General features: G+C 47.1%; 1 protein-coding gene across 1 annotated transcript in view; it reads left to right on the top strand.

Annotated features, from left to right (window-relative positions):
• Nucleotides 1-11,100, top strand: part of wasf2 (WASP family member 2) — a 35,528-nt gene extending 24,428 nt beyond the window's left edge. Inside the window, exons 5-9 of the mRNA XM_078423183.1 lie at nucleotides 2,193-2,310; nucleotides 3,784-3,914; nucleotides 5,878-6,033; nucleotides 6,987-7,495; nucleotides 9,131-11,100. Of these exons, the coding sequence (XP_078279309.1) occupies nucleotides 2,193-2,310; nucleotides 3,784-3,914; nucleotides 5,878-6,033; nucleotides 6,987-7,495; nucleotides 9,131-9,285 (1,069 nt within the window). The 3' untranslated portion in view covers nucleotides 9,286-11,100. The remainder of the gene's footprint in view (nucleotides 1-2,192; nucleotides 2,311-3,783; nucleotides 3,915-5,877; nucleotides 6,034-6,986; nucleotides 7,496-9,130) is intronic.
• The last annotated feature ends 2,825 nt before the right edge of the window (nucleotides 11,101-13,925 follow it).

Raw genomic sequence — 13,925 nt, forward strand, 5'->3', positions numbered from 1 at the left:
TGCTGCCTTTTATTCAGTGTCAAGGGACACCATTCTGCTTTAGTTAAACATTTTGTTCAAGATGGCCGCGCCGTTGTGTTTGGCTGCCTGCCACTATATGTTTCTTTTTTTTTTCCTAATCAGATGTGCAGCACTTTGGTCAACGTGGGTTGTTTTTAAATGTGCTATACAAATAAAATTGACTTGACTTGACTTGACCTCCTCCAATCTCATCTACTGTATGTGTTGTTCAAGATGTGGACTCTTATACATCGGTAAGTTCCCTTACCTGGTGTCAATGTCCAACCACAACTTCACACCTTTTCTTCGACACTCTGTTATAAACATCTTTAAAGCACTGTAACCAAACATCAGGCTACATACTGTAGTTCTCTTTAGTGGCCATGAGCTACCTTATTTTAAGATGTGTCAAACATAATAAAAGTTCATACATTAGATCACGTAGTTTTTGTATTATAGTGAGACATTTAGGAAACAGGGTCTTTCGGCCCAACATTGCCCCATCTTCACTAGTCCCACCTGCCTGCGCTTGGGCCATATCCCTCTAAACCTGTCCGATTCTTATACTTGTCCAAATGTCTTTTAAATGTTGTTATAATACCTGTCTCAACTCCTCTGGCAGCTCGGCCCATATACCAACCACCCTCTCTATATGGAAAAGTTGTCCCTCAGGTTCCTATTAAATCTTTCCCCTCTCACCTAAAACGTTTCCCCTCACTTTATACCAGTTTAATTCACACTGGTTATTTACAGGCAATTTCATTATATTGATCAACCAGAGATAAGACGACAATGTTTTGATCAGTTTTAGCAAGTATTGACTGGTATTTTCCTTTGACTTGTTGTTACTGTACTGCTGGATATTGTAGACTATTGCACATATTGTTTAGAGATTAGTGATGGTTTCTCTGCAGCTTTGTAACAATGATATGCCATAATCTGACAAGCTGAGGTTGAATCATCAGTATTGTTATTTAAAGTCTTATTTTTCTGTTCTGGCAGCAGCTTGTATTTCTATGGTTAGGAATGCATGGCAATTCAGACAGGCCTGTGTCAATGTGTCCTTTCCATTTCCTTAAACTCTGTTAGAAACAAAGAAAATAGGCGCAGGAGGAGGCCATTTGGCCCTTCAGCCAGCACCGCCATTCAATGTGATCATGTCTGATCATCCACAATCAAATGTTCTTTCCTTTCAACTGCTAATCCCACTTTAGATTCCTCTTGCCTTATCATCCACTTCTTTGTCCCTCAACATTGAAGTAGTCTTTAGTTTAGACGTTAGAGATACAGTGCAGAAACAGGCCATTCGGCACACCGAGTTCATGCCGACCAGCAATCCCCATACACTGGCACTATCCTGCACTCTAGGGACAATTTTATAACTTTACCGAAGCCAATTAACGTGCAAACCTGCACGTCTTTGGAATGTGGGAGGAAACCGAAGATCTCGGAGAAAACCCACACAGGTCACGGGGAGAACGTGCAAACTCCGTACAGACAGCACCCGCAGCAACTCTACCGCTGGGCCACTTGTATGGAAGAATATATCATGTCCTTACGATTCCCTAAATTGCATCCTATCCAGTGAGTCAGTTAGAATCTTAGCGTTATACAATACGGAAACAGGCCCTTCAGCCCAACTTGGCCATGCTGACTAAGTTGCCTCCCTGAGCTCTCTTTTTCCTGCATTTGGCCTGTATCCCTCAACCTTTCCTATACATGTACCTGTCTTCATGCTCTTAAGTTACCAGATGGACAAAAGTTTCAGCCAATTTGTGCACAAGTTGAGCAAAAAGCCAAATGGGATGAAAGACCAGTTAAACGCTTCTTTCATTAAAGTCTTGGCTGGAACGAGGGGAGAGATCTTCATTAGTCTTTGATGCGACAGTGTTTCTTTAGGCAGACGGGGCTTTAATCAAAGAACTATTCTAAAACAGCAGCTCTAATAATGTAGTACATCTTGATATTGTTGCTGTGTTATGTTGTGCAGCTCGGGGACTGATGCTTTTGTCTCCAAAACCAACTTCTACCAAGAAACTTGACCATTTATGGAATTGTTCTCTCTATCTGAGAGAGTGTAAAAGCTGATTTAATATTGCCTTGTTTGCAGAGTCATCCTCAGGGTCAGCCTGTTCCATTAACATCCATGTAGCCTTTCGGGTTTTGGTCATGGTAACTTTCTTTTCTTGCAGGGAGGATGGGAAAGACAGCCTTAAGTTTTACACGGATCCATCCTACTTCTTTGACCTCTGGAAAGAACAAATGTTGCAAGACACAAAGGACATAATGAAAGAAAAGAGGAAGCACAGGGTACTGTTTCAAATTCCAGTCTCAACAGTCAATGTGTGAAATAGAACGTACTGAATATCCAGAATCTTTAGAGCTGTGAAGTGCCCATTCACATTGCTAGTTCATTGTTAATCTGTTCAAGACTAAAAGAAATTAGAATGCTGGCAGAAGCATCTGCAGAAGCTGGAATCTTGAGTAAAAAACAAACTGCTGGAGAAATATAGTGGGTCGGGCAGCATCTGTGGAGGGACATGGTCAGACGACGTTTTGGGTCGGGACCCTTCCTTGGTCTCAGAAGGGTTCCAACCCAAAACATCACCTAACCTTTTTCTCCAGAGATGCTGCCTGTCCCGCTGAGTTACTCCAGCACTTTGTGTCAATCTTCGGTGTAAACCAGCGTCTGCAGTTCCTTCCTACACATTTCAGAGACTGAGTCTGAGGAAGGGTCCTGAGTCTGATGACTTGTGCACTATTAAAATGGACAGTGTACACTTCACCAACGGTGTACACTTCACCAACATGCCACAAAGCATCCTTCATCTTTATTTTGTTTTTTATTGAAAACTCAATCTCAACATCTTGACTGCATGATTTGCTAAACCGTGATTGTCCAATGGTTGTTTTTTATTAGTGTACAGTGACACCCAGTGTATTTGTAGAGGAGCTGATTTCAATCTTAACCAGAACACACAATAAGGTTAGGAATAGGAATACTCTATTGCCACATGTGACCAGGCACGGTGAGATGCTTTGCTTGCATACACAATGTATACAGATAGCAGCTATCTACAGTGCTGACAAAGTTACAAAGCACGCCGGCTCCCCATTTTGTCCCACCCCCCCCCCCCCCCAGCAGTTACCCCACACTGGGTCCCCATTGTCCCCCGTTCCCCCACTGTCCATTGTTCTCCCCCCCACCTCCCTCACGGCGCCCCCCCCCCCTCACGCCGGGTCCTCCATTATCCTCCCCCTCACAGCGGTCCACCACGCTCTCATTGACCGTCGAGCACGGGTCGACCCGCGAGGCTTCACCACCGCCAAGGCCCCGTCATCGCGAGGCTTCACCATCGCCAAGGCCCCGTCATCGTGAGGCTTCACCCCTGCCGCCGCCAAGGCGAGGTTACGATCCTCTACGACACCCACACTGCAAAGGGTTATATTGTGATCCTCTACTTTGCACTCTACTGACCACAACCAGTTAGCCCTATCAAGGGGGAACTGCAGATGCTTGTTTACTAAAGAAAGACACAAAGTGCTGGAGTAACTCAGCAGGTCAGGCAGCAACTCTGGAGAACACAGAGATTACATTTCTAGCTTGGGACCCTTCTTCAGACAGATCTACTAATTGACCAAAGATAGACACAAAATGCTGGAGTAACACGCGTGACAACACTTGCAAATAAATATCTGGTGCATTGTACCGTGCAGTTGTTTGCTTTTGGTTTATTTAAAGCATTACAACTAAACTCTGTTCGATGCTGTTTTGACTTCCAGAAAGAAAAAAGGGACGTATCAAATAGAGGCAACTTGAATCCAAGAAAAATTAGAACGAGGAAAGACGAATGGGAGAGGTTGAAAATGGGCAAGGAGTTTGTGGAACCAAAATTGACTGCCGAAGATTCTGGGTAAGTGTTGCAGTCTTTGAAAGCTTAAATTGCACTTTGACACTATCTGCAATGATAAGCGTTTGGAATTGCTGCAGGGAGTTCCCACAGATGAGACGAAAGCACAGGTGAAACCATACAAACTGAAGTCAATTATACTGTAATTTAGTTTACAGCGTGGAAACAGGCCCTTCGCCCACCGAGTCCGCGCCGACCAACGATCCCCGCACATTAACACTATCCTACACAAACTAGGGACAATTTACATTTATACCAAGCCAATTAACCTACAAACCTGTATGCATTTGGAGTGTGGGAAGAAACAGGAGCACCCGGAGAAAACCCACACCGGTCACGGGGAGAAGGTACAAACTCCGTACAGACAGCGCCCGTAGTCAGGATTGAACCTGAGTCTCTGGCGCTGTGAGGCGGCAACTCTACCGCTGTGCGACGCCGTCTGTAGGCATGACTTTGTAAAACCAAAAAAAAGTAACAGTTCTCTTTCTTTCTAAAACGTAAAGCTTCATGAGCGCACAGATAATCGAGGTATTCATTTAATTATCGTTGCAAGATGATTTTACGGATTGGTGATGGAGTTGATGCATTTAATTTCTGGAAACGGAGCAGGGGCCTATCGAAACCACTGCGCCATTTTATTAAATTGCGTCCGATCTGATGTGATCTCAATTCCCGACCCCCCCCCCATTACCTCTGGGGTTGTACCGACCTCTGCAGTAGGCAGAGCACAGTTTGACAGAAAAAGATGGAACCGGACAGCGTGAGAGGAGACTGGAATAAATAGGATGCACAACGCATAAAGAGAAAGCCATCTTGCCCTCAACTCCATGCAGCTTAGAGGGTTTTGTGGAGGGTTGTGTAACTCCACAGTACCAGCTCACAGTGTGACCCCATGAAGCGGCAACATCAGTGACCAATTGGCCCCCATCCCTCAGGGGGCCACAGCCAAACTCCTGATGTCACCTTAGCCAAGAATGCCCAGCAGATCAGAGGAACACTAAATGAACGGCTTGGTTTTATTTTGAGACGTATCTAAATCATAGGCGATTTTCTAATAGCTTCCAGTTGGTTGTGGTCTGTGTTTTTCCCCCCTCGTCCTCTCCATTTCCCGTTTTCCTGCTCCCCATTTCTGGTTATTTATTCAATGTCAACTCCTCTTTTAAACATGTATAATTTGAAACTATCAAGCTAAGCAAGTGCAATGTGAAACCTCCACGATGTAGCCCCATATATATATATATATATATATATATGAATATATTTATTTCAACATTCTTCATGTTGCACAGTTGAATACTAGCCATTGAGTATTAGCCAGTAGACACAAAATGCTCAGTGGGTCAGGCATAGCTCAGCGGGTCAGGCAGCATCTCCGGAGAGAAGGAATGGGTAACATTTCAGATGGAGACCCTTCTTCAGACTGATGTCAGGAGAGGGGGCAGGACAAAGATAGGATGTAGACGGAAAGAGGAAGACTAGTGGGAGAACTGGGAAGGGGACGGGGGAGGGGATAGAGAGGGGAAGCAGGGACTACCTGAAGTTGATGGAGAGGGGAAGCAGACATTGAGTACTGACTCTCACTGTATTTCCAATATTGATTACAAGCTTCCTTTACCAATACCCGCCCGCCCCCCTCCCCACTCTCTAAGGGACATTAAACCAAACTACTGATGCCATCCTAGTCAATAATGCATTGCAGTTTGAAGGAACATACAATGAATTATATAATAACAATTAAGTTATGTTGTTAAGGATGTAATACAATGGAAGATTTTCTTTTTTGAGGTGCATCAAAGTCATAAATGCTTTCCTTCAATTGCAATGATTAATTTTGAGAAGCAGGTATGGTATTATGTAAAGTAATCATCTGCATTCATGTATGCTCAGCCAGAGGAAGTTGCGAATGTAATGTTGTGATGTTTAGACGTATGTGAATCTAAAAGTTTTCTGTTTGAACCACTCACAGCATGAATGCCAATGATATCGGTTCCAATGGGAGTATAAGCCCCACTAGCAACGATGAGCTTGCCTACAGGACTCACGGAGCCTTTCGTGACTCGGTCAACACTCCTCCCCCAGCATCTCCAGGGGTTGACTTGCCTCCCCCACCACCCGACTTTGGGTAAGGCCAATAAACAAGTGGACGTGAGGGTAGAGTGTCACCAGGTAGATGATGCACCTTCTACCATCCTAGTCTATGTGGGGATACAGTGTGGAAGCAGGTTCACTGGGGGTAGAGTGTCACCAGGTAGATGATGCACCTTCTACCATCCTAGTCTATGTGGGGATACAGTGTGGAAGCAGGTTCACCGGGGGTAGAGTGTCACCAGGTAGATGATGCACCTTCTACCATCCTAGTCTATGTGGGGATACAGTGTGGAAGCAGGGTCACCGAGTCCAGGGTGACCATTTTTCACCTGGTCTCGCGAGTTCTATCTTGCGCACCAGGGACAATTTACTGAAGCCAATTAGCCTACAAACCTGCACGTCTTTGGAGTGTGGGAGGAAACCGAAGAAAATCTTCTCGAAACATATCAGATTATTAAGGGGTTGGACACGTTAGAGGCAGGAAACATGTTCCCAATGTTGGGGGAGTCCAGAACAAGGGGCCACAGTTTAAGAATAAGGGGTAGGCCATTTAGAACTGAGATGAGGAAAAACTTTTTCAGTCAGAGAGTTGTGAATCTGTGGAATTCTCTGCCTCAGAAGGCAGTGGAGGCCAATTCTCTGAATGCATTCAAGAGAGAGCTGGATAGAGCTCTTAAGGATAGCGGAGTCAGGGGGTTATGGGGAGAAGGCAGGAACGGGGTACTGATTGAGAATGATCAGCCATGATCACATTGAATGGTGGTGCTGGCTCGAAGGGCCGAATGGCCTCCTCCTGCACCTATTGTCCATAAAATCCACGGGGAGAAGGTACAAACTCCGTACAGACAGCACCCGTAGTCAGGATGGAACCCGGGTCTCTGGCGCTGCGAGTGCAGCAGCTCTACCCACTGCGCCACCATAACTGGTGACTCCCCTGATGTTGTACCTGTGTGCACGTTGTGAATTATTATTACTTTTCTCCTGCAGATACACCACGGATAAACAGGATTCTTCAGTCTTTAAGAGGAGCAGTGTTGTCAGCCCGACTATCCCTCCTCCAGCACCTCCTCCTGGACCACCAATGGGAGGTGTACTCTCCCCACCCCCACCTGCCCCAACTCTGCCCCCACCTCCCCCCTTCATGGGCATCGTGGGGCCCCCCATTTCCCCCCCGCCCCCACCTCCCTCCGTGGCCCCTCTGCCGTTCAACCAACACTTCCCTGGCAACGACGCCCCGTCCATGCCGCCCCCTCCTCCTCCCCCCACCGACCACTTCCCCGCCGCCCCTCCCCAAATGTCCCCACCGTCCACCAGCGGCGGTGCTCCCCCTCCTCCTCCTCCTCCTCCTCCCCCTCCCCCTCCCCCCGGACTACCACCACCGCCCTCATTTGGCAATGCCTCACGCCCTCCACCTCAGGCAGTGGAGCAGAAGCCCAAGGCTGCCCCCGTGCCAGAGAGCGACCCAAGGAACGACTTACTCACCGCCATCCGACAAGGTGAGAGCTGCTGGGGCTGTGGGGTGGCGGGTAACAAACAGCAACCGCAGATGCTGGCTCACACCAACGATAGACACACAGTGCTGGAATAACTCAGCGGGTCAGGCAGCATCTGTGGAGAACATGGATAGGTGACGTTTCTGGTCGAGACCCTTCTTCAGGCTACTATTGGGGAGAAGAAAGCTCAAAGGGGGAGGGGCAAGGCAAAGTTCGGCAGGTAATAGGTGGGCGTGAGCGAGGGGAGGGTTAGATACGCAGGTGGTTGGAACAAACGCCAGAGATTGAAGCAATTTTGGGTTGGGATCCTTCTTCGGATTGATTGTAGCGGGTGGGGGTGGGTTGGGGGAACGGGGGTGGGGAGTGCGGCTGGGGAGGGGGGTGGGGTGGGTTGGGGGATTGGGGGTAGGGAGGTGGGCCCTGGAAGCAAGAAAAGCTCAGCACAAGTCAGGCCCGGCAGCAGATGACCTTGGGCAGGGAGCTTCCCGGATAGGCTGATGTGGGAGGTTCCCGGATGGGCTGATGGCTCGGGATGGTGATCATAAGGGGGGTACGTCGGTGTGATCTGTGGAACTGGTTCATGGAATCTTAGTGGGGGAGAGGAGTGTTAGTAGAAGTTACCTAATATTGGAGAAGTCACCGTTCATGGCGCTGGGGTGTAAGCTACCCAAGCAGAATATGAGGTGCTGTTTCTCCAGTAGGCGTGTGGCCTCACTCTGGCAATGGAAGAGCTCCAGGACAGAGAGGTCAGTGTGGCAATGCCAATGGGAAGGGGAGTTAGTGTGGTTAGCAACTGGGAGATCCAGCAGGCCTTGGTGGAGCGAGGTAAGTGTTTAGTGAAGCAGCCGCCAAGTCTACGCTTGGTCTTGCCACATCGAGAACACCAGACGCAGTAGATTTTAGTTCAGTTTAGTTTATTGTCACGTGTACCGAGCGAGGTACAGCGAAAAGCTTTTGTTGCGTGCTTTCCAGTCAGTGGAAAGACAGTATGATTACAATCTCTTCAAAGTATAACCCGAACCGTCTCCCCAGAGATGCAGCTTGTCCTGCTGAGTTACTCCAGCTTTTTGTGAGTAACATGATTACATTCGATCCATTTGCAGTGGACAGACACATGATAAAGGGAATAACGTTTAGTGCAAGGTAAAGCCAGCAAAGTCCGATCAAAGATAGTCCGAGGGTCCCCAATGAGGTAGATAGTAGTTCAGCACTGCTCTCTGGTTGTGGTAGGACGGTTCAGTTGCCTGATAACAGCCGGGAAGAAACTGTCCCTGAATCTGGAGGTGTGCGTTGTCACGTTTCTGGGTGAGGTTAGAGGGTTGCAAGTGAAACACAGTCTCACCTGCAAGGACTGTCTTGGATCGTGGATGGAGTTGAGGGCGGAGGTAAAGGGACAGGTGTTGCATCTCGTGTGGTTGCTGGGGGAGGTACCTGGAGAGGGGGTGGGTTGGGGTGGGAAGGGGATGAGTGATCAGCTGGGTTGCACGTTGAGTTTGCGCTGTCCCATGATCGTCACTTCCCTGCCGCCGACTGCCTTTTACACACGCGACACAAAACCCCAGCGTTTCTTCGCGGCTTTGGTCCGACAATTAGGACGCGGCGACACGACTATTTTCAAACCCGATGCTTCTTCGACAGGTTTCCAGCTTCGCAAAGTCGAAGAGCAGAGAGAGGAAGAGGAAAAGAGGGACCACGTTGGGAACGATGTGGCCACCATCTTGTCACGGCGTATCGCTGTGGAGTACAGCGACTCGGAGGAGTCGGAGTTTGATGATGAGGAGTGGTCCGACTAACATGAGCTGTTCCAACGCTTAAAGCACCAGCAGCCAAAACCCTTCTGTTTCTTTAAAAAACAACCAAGCCAAACCTCCCAACAATGCCTTTACACGGGTGGAGTACTCTAATGTATTATTTGCACAGGCACAGGACCTGTTGGGAAGACACCAGACAAGCAAACACTTGGCATTAACGTGAGGAGATATGTAATATGAAGTGCCACATTCACACAGCAGTGAGATTAACTTGTAGTGTTCAGAAAAAGGTACAAAGTGTTGGAGTAACACAGGGGGCACGGTGGCGCAGCGGTAGAGTTGCTGCCTTACAGCATTTACAGCACCAGAGACCCGGGTTCCATCCCGACTACGGGCGCTGTCTGTACCGAGTTTGTACGTTCTCCCCGTGACCTGCGTGGGTTTTCTCCGATTCGTCAGTTTCCTCCCACGCTCCAAAGACGTACAGTTTTGTAAGTTAATTGGCTTGGTATAAATGTCAAAAATTGTCCCTAGTGTGTGTGGGTTAGTGTTAGTGTGCGGGGATCGCTGGTCGGTGCGGACTCGGTGGGCCGAAGGGCCTGTTTCCGTGCTGTATCTCTAAACTAACTCGGCGAGCCAGGCAGCATCGGTGGAGATCATGGACAGGCGACGTTTCGGTGCCAGGACCCTTCTACACTTATCAGAGGCTCTGCTATGTTTTAGGTCTTCAGACCCGACCCAAAAGGTCACCTGTCCACGTCCTCCACAGATGCTGCCTGGCCCTCCCAGTCACTCCAGCACTTTGTGTCTTTTTTGTTGTTGTAATCCAGCCTCTGGAGTTCCTTGCGATGGCATTGTAGAGTTCGGCACCTGTACCTCGAGCACACATTTTAGCAGGAACGATTATAAGTGTGCTGTAAATCACCGGATTACTAAAATGAAAATCTTCTAGGTTTGCAGTGCAAATAATTATCCAGCCATTGGAGAAACATATTTATCAGCCAATATTTTTATTAATGGTATTCTGCTTTTTAATCAAATACTGTAGTTAGAATAAGATTCTATAATCTGTTGGTCACAGTAAATAAAATGTACATGCAGTTATAATAAGGCCATATTCACATTTGCCACGGCTGATCAGGTTTATATATTTTTCAAATGTTGCTATAAAGACTTAATAAATCTCTGAGCAGTCTAACAAAAGTCTAGTGTGTAATTAGCAACATCGCCAAAGTGCTTTTATAAAATGAAACTTTAAAACGGATCATGTCTTTTGCAGAAATCTCCTGACTTTAATCATATTTTATTTAAATATGGCAAAAGGTGCCAAAGTAAGGCACAGGTTGCAAGTGTTAATCACCTAGAGAGATGTCCACTGGTAAATATCTGTCAGGATCTTTATCCGGTCAACCAAAAATGACTCTAAATGTATGAGATTACTGCAATATAACCGTTGCTTGATTTACATCAAATTATTGGTGTTTCCACACCCTGCTTTATGCAATCATTTAGCCATCAGTTGTGAAGAGAGAGTTTCACTGATAAACTATGCAAGTTTAGCACTGGTCAAAACTAACGGAAGATTACCAGTTAGGTTTAACACAATTAATATGAGTCAAAATACAGTGATCCTAATTTACCAGATTATTTTCATAACGCTTTGGGTTAAAGTTTTCTAATAATATGCGTTCATAATCACTTAGCTGGGTTAATAATTTTATAATTTCCTCCCTTTATGTTGTCTTTCAGAAGTGGGGAATTGCTTTTGTTATCTTGATTATGCCAGTTAAATTTGCAGAGATATCCGTGAGAATGTATTTAATTAGAATTGTATCTAACTAAAGTTTGCTATGGATCTCCAAGTCTATTGAAATAAATGATTTCCATAAATTCAATTGATTTGGTTATTTTCCAACATGTCCATTGATTTTTCTATCTTGGTTGAGGCATGACAGTCTGTCAACCTCTAGAGTCGAACAGCACGGAAACAGGCCCTTCGGCCCAACTTGTCCATGCCGGCCAAGATGCCCCATCTGAGCTCGTCCCTTTTGCCCAAGTTCGGTCCCTCAACCTTTCCTTTCCATGTGCCAATGTCTTTTAAATGGTATTGTATATTGCTTCATCTGGCAGCTTGTACCATAAACCCACCACCCTCTGTGTACATCAACTTTCACAGTAAAGATAATTGGAAATAATTCAGAAAAGTAGCAGGAATGAAGGAATAGAGTGATACAGCATGGAAACAGGCCCTTCGGCCCAACTTGCCCACACCAGCGCAACTTGCCCACACCGGCAAAGGCCACGCCCCCCCCCCCCCCGGCTGTCCCTACCATTCAGTTTTATCATGGCAGATGTGCCCAGGCCTTAATTACCTAATCTATCTTGTAATAACCTCCAAGAATAGTCTATAATTCTTGGGGGTAGAGGGAGATCTTGCGTGCATAGACCTCAATAATCTCCACTGCGCAAATCTTTAACTGATGGCAAAGTTTCCAGCTTTGATATCTCAAGGCTATCAAGCTTTCAGAATACTTCTAAATTCCTGACCTTCACAAACTTTCAAACCCAGTCTAAATATTTTTTTAATCCAGAGTCCGTTCTACAATATGTTTAGGGAAAAAAACTGCAGGTGCTGGTTTAAATCGAAGGTAGACACAAAATGCTGGAGTAACTCAGCGGGTCAGGCAGCATCTTGGGAGAGAAGGAATGGGTGACGTTTCGGGTCGAGACCCTTCTTCAGACTGACCCTTCATCAGGTCCTGACCCGAAACGTTACCCATTCCTTCTCTCCCGAGATGCTGCCTGACCCGCTGAGTTACTCCAGCATTTTGTGTCTACCTCCATTCCACAATAACTGGGGATTCTATGAAGCTCATTCCCAAATTCTTCCCAACTGTTATGAGGCAACGGAACCATCCTATCATCAACTAGAGAGTGGTCCTGGGCTACCATCTGCTCATTGTGGACCCTCGAACCATCCTTAATCGGACTTTACTGTACTTTATCCTGAACTAAACATTATTCCCTTTCTCCTGTATCTGTACACTGTACATTGTAATCATGTAGATTATGGTTAAATATCGTCCCAGGGTCTCCATTGTGGTAAAGAGTTGATCAGCACTGCTCTCTGGTTGTGGTAGGATGGTTCAGTTGCCTGATGTTGTTCGTCCTTCGGGTTGGAAGATGACCATGACTTCACTTTCAGTTGGAGGATTGGTGACTGTGGATCCGGAAGTGACTGGTGAGGCCAATCCGGGCCCGGAAGGCACGCCCACACGTCGGACACAAGTGGATGGGTGCTGCAGTGGGAGTGGAGGTAGCCCGGGCCTTGCGCGCGGTGCGTTTCCTCTGGGCCTCTGCAGTGCGTCTGTTCTCTGCTGCACGGGCTCCTGTGGTGAGGTTGCTAAGCCAGGTTGGACGGTCCAGAGCAAGAGACTCCCAAGTGCTGAGGTTGATGTCCAAGTCTTTGAGGGACACTTTGAGGCAGTCCTTAAACCGTTTCTTCTGTCCTCCTACTGAGCGCTTGCCCTGACAGTTCTCCATACAGAAGCTGTTTTGGCAGTCGACTCTCGGGCAGTTGCCTGATAACAACTGGGAAAAAACTCCCTGAATCTGGAGGTGTGCGTTTTCACATTTCTGTACCTCTTGCCTGATGGGAGAGGGGAGAAGAGGGAGTGGCCGGGGTGAGACTGGTCCTTGATGACTTGTGTTCTGCTGCTACAGTAGGATCCGACTAACTTGGGCCTGAAGTCAAGATGAGCAGTTATAAGGAGGGGTGGGACAAACTTGGATTGTTATCTCTGGAACACTGGAGGTTGAGGGGAGACCTGTTGCAGGTTGATAAAATTGCAAGAGGCATAGATAGAGTAGACAGAACCTTTATCCCCACCAGAGTGAAAATGTCAGAGGGCATAGCTTCAATATCAGAGGGGCAAAGTTTAAAGGAGATGTGTGCAGTGAGTTTTTTTCACACAGGTTGGTGGGTGCGTGAAACATGCTGCCAGGGGTGGTGGCAGAGACAGATACGATACAGGTGTCAGAGGTTATGGGGAGAAGGCAGACGGGTGGGGTGAGGAGGGAGAGATAGATCAGCCATGATTGAATGCCTGAACAAACTCGATGGGCTGAATGGCCTAATTCTATTCCTTTTGACCCTATGACAAGTCAAGTTTATTTGTCACATGCACATACAAGATGTGCAGTGAAATGAAAGTTCACCCACAGTCCAGCAATAAGAGCAATAAAAATAAACAATTTCACACACAATCACAAACCAACACAACAAAAGAAAAGGAACATCCATCACAGTGAGTCTCCATCATTGAGGAAACACGCCCACACCGGCCAACAATGTCCCAGCTGGAATTCTCTGCCTCAGAAGGCAGTGGAGGCCAATTCTCTGAATACATTCAAGAGAGAGCTAGATAAAGCTCTTAAGGATAGCGGAGTCAGGGAGTATGGGGAGAAAGCAGGAACGGGGTACTGATTGAGAATGATCAGCCATGATCACATTGAATGGCGGTGCTCGCTCGAAGGGCTGAATGGCCTACTCCTGCACCTATTGTCCATTGTCCATTGTCACCAGTCCCCTCCTCACTGTGATGGGAGGTCAGAATGTATTTTCTCTTCCCCTGCCGTCTTCTCCCGTGGTCAGGCTGTTGAAGTTGCCACGTTCCAGGCCG

This window comes from Rhinoraja longicauda, chromosome 27 (genome assembly GCF_053455715.1).
Source record: "Rhinoraja longicauda isolate Sanriku21f chromosome 27, sRhiLon1.1, whole genome shotgun sequence".
In the NCBI taxonomy this organism is placed as follows: Eukaryota; Metazoa; Chordata; class Chondrichthyes; order Rajiformes; family Arhynchobatidae; genus Rhinoraja; species Rhinoraja longicauda.